At 46.7% G+C, this 7,696-nt stretch overlaps 1 protein-coding gene across 1 annotated transcript; it reads left to right on the plus strand.

Moving 5' to 3' along the window:
• Positions 1-232: 232 nt before the first annotated feature.
• LOC119329736 (transaldolase-like) lies at positions 233-7,312 on the plus strand. The gene is made up of 13 exons (XM_037602811.1): positions 233-380; positions 483-597; positions 699-777; positions 868-943; positions 1,041-1,124; positions 1,200-1,304; positions 2,746-2,826; positions 2,918-2,982; positions 4,091-4,160; positions 4,241-4,318; positions 6,597-6,694; positions 6,781-6,916; positions 7,005-7,312. Exons 1-13 carry the CDS (start codon positions 324-326, stop codon positions 7,149-7,151), a joined length of 1,191 nt encoding a protein of 396 aa, XP_037458708.1. The 5' UTR covers positions 233-323; the 3' UTR covers positions 7,152-7,312.
• Positions 7,313-7,696: the final 384 nt, after the last annotated feature.

A 7,696-nucleotide genomic window follows, 5' to 3' on the forward strand; every position in this document is an offset into this window, starting at 1 on the left:
AAGGTTTCCAAGCAATATTGGAAGAAAGCAAGAAGAAAAGAGGACAAGTATTTTTTATTTATGACAATGCACGGGATTAAGTTAGTCACAAGAATATGTATATTTCCGTTGCAATTAGTTAGGACAATGAAAAAACAGCAATTGCCGGATCTTAAAAAAAACTCAAACTTGGGGGCGCACATAGAGAAATGATCCATGGACTCATCCGAGGGCAAAGTCGTCACATCATGAACTAACCCCAAACGTCGAGCTAATTTATGCGACTTGCGATCCTGTAAATATACGCTCTCACTCCCCCACTTCCCCCGATCCCAGCTCCACCCATGGCGCTCTCCATTTCCGCACCCACCTCGTCTCCCTTCCTCCCCGCCCCCCGCCAGGTACACTCTCTCGCTCGCGTTCTTCATCCTCCGTCCGACGAGCTCCCATTTGCTCGATTTGGCCGCTTGCACGGTCTGACCCGTTCTTGATCGCCGCTCCAGGCCGGCAGGTGGAGCTCGTCACCAAGCTCGGCTAAGCCCGCGGTTTTTAGCCTCCGGAGGCCGGTTGTGGCGGCACGGGCCGCCGCCGGCAACGCGCCCTCTTCCCCCGCAGGCGGTACAGGGTTTCTCTTGGTTTCCTTCCTGCCCCCCGGCCTGTTATGATGTGCGGTGTTCTTGAGTCTTGATCCGCGCTACCTGCTTGTGGGTTGCTTGCAGCGGTCGTAACTGAGCTCGACGTGGTCTCCAGCTTCAGCGAGATCGTGCCGGACACAGTCGTGTTCGATGATTTTGAGAAGTAAGCTCCGCTCTTTGCTCCTGTACTTCCGCTGAATGAATCTGGTTGGGGCGATGGTCAGTGATACATCATACTGCTGGTCAATTGCAGGTTTGCACCAACGGCGGCCACCGTGAGCTCTTCACTGTTGCTTGGGATCGCAGGGCTACCGGATACCAAGTTCAAGGTGAGAAATTATTACTGGCATGTTTAACCGGCAGATGGTGAACACTTAACAGAGGAAGGGTCACATGACTAGTGCTCGGGCTGCGTGTTTTTTGTAGAGTGCCATAGATACCGCATTGGTAGATGGTGAATGTAACACAATGGAGAAGCCCGGGGACCGGATGTCCTGTTACCTTACCAAGGTGCACTTTGCATTTCGGTTTCAGTATCACCTGTTCTGTTCATCTGACAAGTTGATTTGATACGAAATTTGGCAGGCCCTGGGGAATGTTGGAGCTGAGCTGGCTCATCAAGTTCCTGGAAGAGTGTCCACGGAAATAGATGCTCGATTGGCTTACGATACCCAAGGAATCGTCCAGAGGGTATGAGCTTCTTTCTTCTTTTGTTGTTCTCGTGTTGTGTAACTGAATTGTGTACCCAAAGTACCCACATTGTGATTTGCATAGATGGTTATGAACTTAAGTATTTTTACTAGCATGCCGTGAACGTGAAGTATTTACCAAGACCATCATTTATTTGAATCTACTTTCAGTTTAATTAGTCCAATATTTTGTGTGTTCTCAATGATGACAAGTTATTTTGATGTGGGCAAAACATCAATCTGTAGACCATAGTAGCTTATTTTCATCACATTGATGATGCTTAAGTATGCATGAGTAAGTAATCAGTTAGTTTAGTAATCAAAACTAAAGTATATTTGAAAATTTCCATGAAAAAAGGATTTGTTTACTTCTAATGGGCTAAACTGAATATTGAGCAAAATAACCATTAACATTAACATAAGTTTGATATATTACATACCGTACACAGAATTAGGATATTTATGTTTCCCCCCACTAGCTTGACATTAATTGATAGAACAATTTTTTTTTTGACAAAAATGCTGGATCGGCTTTTCATTCATTAGGGGGAGAGAGTACAGGGTGTGTAGTACACGGTTACAAGAGGATTTTAGTTGCATATGGCTCATGCAAGCAACGGCAACCACAGCTCCATAACTGGGTCTTTGTATGAGTTGATCGATTCTGATCCTCTTTGCGGCTGTCCAATTAGCCAGCTCATATTTTAAGCAGTAGAATGTGGTAGTTGTTGTTGATGCCTTATTTGTGAAGACGTGCTCGTTGCGTTCCTTCCAAACGTGCTACCACACAAGCTGCACCAGTAAGCTCCATGCACGCGATGGTGTGGGCACCATCTTCCCACGACTGAAGAAGTGAGCTTGTAGATTAGGCAGGAGCCAGCGTCGTCGGGAGATGGCACAGCTGCAAGGCCCGGCGCCATAGTGCAGCAGTGAAGAGGTAGGTGCCAGCAGATGCACAGCATCCTCTGAAGTATTCCAGCAGAGCGAGCAAATCGGGTCATGGTTCCATCCTCGTTTGGCCAAATCTTTACTATTAGCTCTGGAGTGAATATTTTCTCTCTCCAAATTGTTAACAGATTTGGCAATCATTTCGTTTTTCTTTTTTGATTGCTCTGAATTCTTTTCATCACTGTCATATTCAATTTGTCATGAACTTATTGAATATCTTCTGCTTCACTTCCAATATTCCCACAAATCGTACCTTAGTCGTGATGGTACTATTTAACTGCAAGTATCCGTTTGATGTCTGTAATATCTTTTCCTAATGTTAAGGCTGAGAGCATGTGTAGTTACTTATTATCAAGTTTTGGCATATACTTTTTACTCATAGCCTTGTCTGGCTGATGCTTCAGAGTAAAGCATGTGTGCTGTTGGCTGATATCATTTGAAGAAACAAAAAGAACTTATGTTTGATGAAAACTATTTGATATTTCTATGTTCAGGTGCATGAACTGTTGCAGATATACAATGAACATGATATCCCATCAGAACGTCTGTTATTCAAAATTCCTGCTACATGGCAAGTAAGTTTGCACTGCATCAATCTCTTAAGTGTGGTCTTGTTCATACCTGCTGACCATGCATTTTTGTCGTCAACTTGTTTACAATCATCAGGGTATAGAAGCGTCAAGATTACTTGAATCTGAAGGAACTCAAACACATCTAACATTCGTTTACAGGTACGTACGTGCACTTTGCTTAATTTGGTCCCAACCATATTTCTTGTAGCGGGGAGTTGTATGAATGTTCTTCCCTCTCTTCTTTAATGTTACAATGCTTTGGTGCCTGAAACTTCTTTCTTGTCGCAATTTGGAACCACAGAACTGTCTTTAAATTACTTAGCGTGGGACTTGTAGAAAGCTGAAGAGGGCTAAATGGCCACAGTATCCCATTTTTTGCCTGTCGGCAACATAAATACCTATTGCTCTTTGGTGTTAGCACAAGGAGAGGTTGTCAGTCCAATCTGTCTTGTAACTTACAAGTGAAGTACTCATCTCACATGATGAGTAATTGTGGGATTGTCCTCGAAGGTCCTCAAAGTGCAATAAGTGTGTACATATGTGGCACCTCTAAAATGGTTCGAGGACTTACGTGACACCTCTAAAATAGTTTGAGGACCTCTAAAATGGAGCGTTTGGTTACTGGATCTGTCCGGTGGGAGATGGTAGTGCGGGATATCTTCAACCGGTTTGGATGGCGGTCATGTAATAGGATAAGCAATTAGTTTACCTATCATTGTTATGCCAGCCGGTTGTGGCTTTTGGGCCTTTTGTTTCTTGGCGTTGTGGCTCTTTGTGAGCTTGCCGTTATTTTGTTTTCAGACTTTAAGACCTTGTTGAACTTCTTTATTTCTGTATAAATGTGACCGTATGCATCGTTCTGATGCAGAGGCCGGGGAGTCCCCCCTTTTCGAAAAAAACCCTGTATGCCACGCATATTGCACTTCGGGGACCTGGATGACACTTTTCATAGTTCGAGGACCTATGTGACACCTCTGAAATAGTTTGAGGACCTACAATGCACTTCACTCAAAGATTTTCATATCTTTGTGAGGGTTAGCACCCCTTTGTATGGGAGGCTCCACAAGACAACTCAACAGGCCTTACTAGTTATTGAGACGAACATGTTTACTACGAAAGGACATGCACTATTGTAGGTGCACTTACATAGACTTTCAATTTATGTAAGATGGTAAGGCAATTTTGGAAAGATATTTTTTCTCTGTAGAATTTGTAGCTTTGACCCGATAGTTAATAACTGAAGCCTTGTGTGTGTCTTCTTCTTAAGTTTTGCACAAGCAGCAGCTGCAGCGCAAGCTGGTGCATCAGTCGTACAAATATTTGTGGGGCGTATTCGGGTAAATTTACCATGTTCTGTTTTCATTACCTCGCGCTAAAATGTAGATGTTATGCTGACCAATGACGATAAACTATACAGGATTGGGCAAAGAATCACTCTGGTGACCCAGAGATTGATGAAGCTTTAAAGAAGGGAGAAGATGCTGGGCTTGCCTTGGTTAGCATCAGTTACCATTTCATTTTTGTGTTTATCAGCATAAGCTAATATCTGGAAACAGGGCTTCTTTACTCTGCAGTTCTGCAATTTTTAATGTTCCTGGCGTCGCTTTCCCCAGTACTCTTCTTTAGCTGTGTTTTGTGCTAAGAAGTGAAAATTTCAAAAGTTTTGCGGTCACTACCAGCAAGTAATAGCACTGACTATTATTTTAAAATTCCATTTGATTCGCATCATCTCTTGAAAGCCAAACTACGATCATGTGCTCAGTAGCAGCACGCCTCATTCAAGATGACATTAGCCTCCTTGTAGAGGGGTCTGGCCCATGAACAGGGCTCCCTGTACAGGGAAAATGTGCTGACCATTTCCAGTCCTTTCTGTTGTTGTTGTGTTCTCTGTCCTGGGTACTTTGCCCATTTTGTACTGTTTCCTTTTACTTGATGCAAAATTCTCATCATTTTTTTTCTCGAGAAAATGCAAAGGGCTTTTGCATTTCATTGCATTGAAAAGATGGAGTTTTGATACAATCCTCCTAGGAGGTTAGATACAAGTTAGTGCACGTCCCAGGTGGGCGGCAGAATGACGCGTAGGCCGTGGGCGCCCGCTCTTGCCCACTGCTTGGCTTCCTCTTTGATCTTCGAGACCAGGACCTGAACCAGGGGCTGGGCGCCCTCAAAGATGCATTCGTTGCGCTGTTTCCAGATCATCCATGGTGTCAACAGAGCAATGGAGGCTAGGCCCTTACGCATCAGTGTTGGCGTGTTTTGCCTTGCCTGCAGCCACCAGTCCATCAATGAATCTTCGTGGCTTGGCCCTGCAGTGGTCATCCGTAGCCAGGACAGGATTTCGTGCCAAGTCTGCCTGGCGAAGGGGCACTCCAAGAGGAGGTGGCGCATCGTCTCGGGAGCCTGGTCGCAGAGTGGGCATCTTGGCTGATGCTGGAGACCGCGTCGAGCCAAGCGGTCGGCCGTCCAGCACCGGTCTTGGCTGGCCAACCAGTGAAAAAACTTCACTCTTGGCGGCGCCCAATTCTTCCATATGAGCTTCCACGAGAAGCAAGTCATGGATCCCTGGAAGGTGGCAAGATAGCATGAGTTAGCAGAGTATATACCGGAGGCCGTCCATCTCCAAACTAGCTGATCAGGGGTGTTCGAGAGCGTGATATGCTCGATCGCCAGCCAGACTTGAAGGTACTGGCCAATCTCGTGTATGCCCAAGGTCCCATGAATGTCCCTGGCCCAGCTATGGCCTTGCAGTCCTTCAGCGACGGTCCGGATTTTGCGCCGGTGTTTGGGTATGCACTTGTAAAGTGCCGGGGCGATCTCGCAAATGGATTGCCCATTTATCCAGCGGTCTTCCCAGAAATATGCCGTTGTTCCGTTTCCGAGGGTCATCGTGGTGGACGCGAAGAAGAGTGCTCGCTCCTCGGCAGAGAATTGTAGGTCCAGGCCATTCCAGGCGCGCTCATGGTCAGTGCGCGAGAACCATAGCCATCGTAGCCGTAGAGCAAGGCCAGCGCACTCCAGGTCCTGGACACCCAGGCCTCCGTACGATATGGGGCGGCAAACGCGGCGCCAGGTGACATGGCAGTGGCCTCCATTGGCGGCAGCGCGGCTGGCCCACAAGAAGCCGCGCTCAATCTTCTCAATTTGACGAAGCGTTTTCTTAGGCGGCGCATAGGCGAGTAGTTGATGCACGGGGATGGCGCTCAGCACAGACTTCACCAGCGCAAGCCGCCCAGGCTTGTTCATCAGGTTGGCCTTCCAAGAGGGGAGCCGGCCGGCAATCCCATCAACTAGGGGCTGCAGTTGGGCAGCAGTTGGTCGGCCTACCGTGAGGGGGATCCCGAGGTAGGTGATCGGCAAGTTGACGATGGGGCAGCCTAGGTGCGCAAGTGCTGCTGTCGCCTCGTCCGTGTCACAGTGCAGCAGCGAGGCAGAGCTCTTGGCATCAATTTCTTTTAGCACATCATATGCTGGTTTGCCATGCTATATCGTAAATAGCGTTAATGACAGTTGCAAGGGAACTATGGTTGAATGGCAGTACACTTATACTGTTTTTTGGTGAGAATAGATTAATCGAACAATTAATGAAAATAATAAGGAAAGTTTGAATGAACAAGAGTAGGGTTATTCAGGAGCTCGTGTCTCCCCAATTAAGATGCTGAAGATAACACGGCGTCGAGTCGAGTTTTCCATATTTGCAGTGGATTACATAATATGCTGTGCTACTTACTTGGCTAGGAGTTGGACTTCATATATGATTCTGATCTGGATTTCAGGTGAAGAAAGCGTATGTGTACATTCACAAGAATGGGTACAAGACAAAGTTGATGGCCGCTGCCGTGCGCAACAAGCAAGACGTGTTTAGCCTTCTGGGGTAAATACTTGCCCTTTTTCCCCTTAATATAGACTGTGGACCTGAATTGGTAGGTACTGTACTAATTAATCTTTTTGAATATTTAGGATCGACTACATCATCGCGCCCCTGAAGATACTGCAGTCCTTGGATGAATCTGTGACCGATTCCGATGAAAAGTACGGTTATGTCCAGAGGCTGACTCCTTCGCTTGACAAGATGTACAACTTCAGCCAAGAGGAGGTTCGTTTGGCTTATTCATATCATGTGTGAACAAAAGTATAGTTTTGACGTGGTATTTGTGCTAAGTGGGTAGTTGTGATGAACGCAGCTTGTGAAATGGGACCAGCTGAGCCTGGCGGCGGCGATGGGGCCAGCGGCGGAGGAGCTGCTTGCTTCTGGGCTGGAAGGGTACGCGAACCAGGCGCGGCGCGTGGAGGAGCTCTTCGTCAAGATCTGGCCACCCCCCAATGTTTGAACTTCAATTTGAAGCCGTTTCTTCTTTCTTGGTATTTTCGTTCCAACAAAGGGTGTTTTGTGTGTCAACATGTTTACTTTTGTCCTTCGAATGTCTGCCGGACTTGAAATCTGAATCGTTTGTGGAAATATGAAGGCATTTTGTGGCGACAGTTTCTTTTATGCTCCGGGTGGTTCAAACATCATCGTTTCATGAAAATGTGTGAGAATCTCACATTTGAGATGGTCACAGTGATGAGTGACTCTGTCACGAGTTAGCTATGTACGTGAAGCGATGAAGGTGAAAAGGAGAAAAGATGAACCCCAAAGACAGAGAGAGGCCCAGTTAGCAAGCAAACCCCCAAGAGCAAAGGGAAGCAGCCCATGACCGAGGGCCCAGACGTAACAGCTAAATAGGCGAGACTGCGAGAGCGGCGTGGGCATGAGGGCATCGAAGAATGCGAGACACTGTCTCCGCCTACCTTCCCCTTTGAACTTGCAGTGCGAGTCTTCTCTCCCACCGTGACGCTGTGGAAATTGTATCAGACCCACTACTATTGTGTGAGT

This window comes from Triticum dicoccoides, chromosome 7A, assembly GCF_002162155.2.
Source record: "Triticum dicoccoides isolate Atlit2015 ecotype Zavitan chromosome 7A, WEW_v2.0, whole genome shotgun sequence".
Taxonomy (NCBI): Eukaryota; Viridiplantae; Streptophyta; class Magnoliopsida; order Poales; family Poaceae; genus Triticum; species Triticum dicoccoides.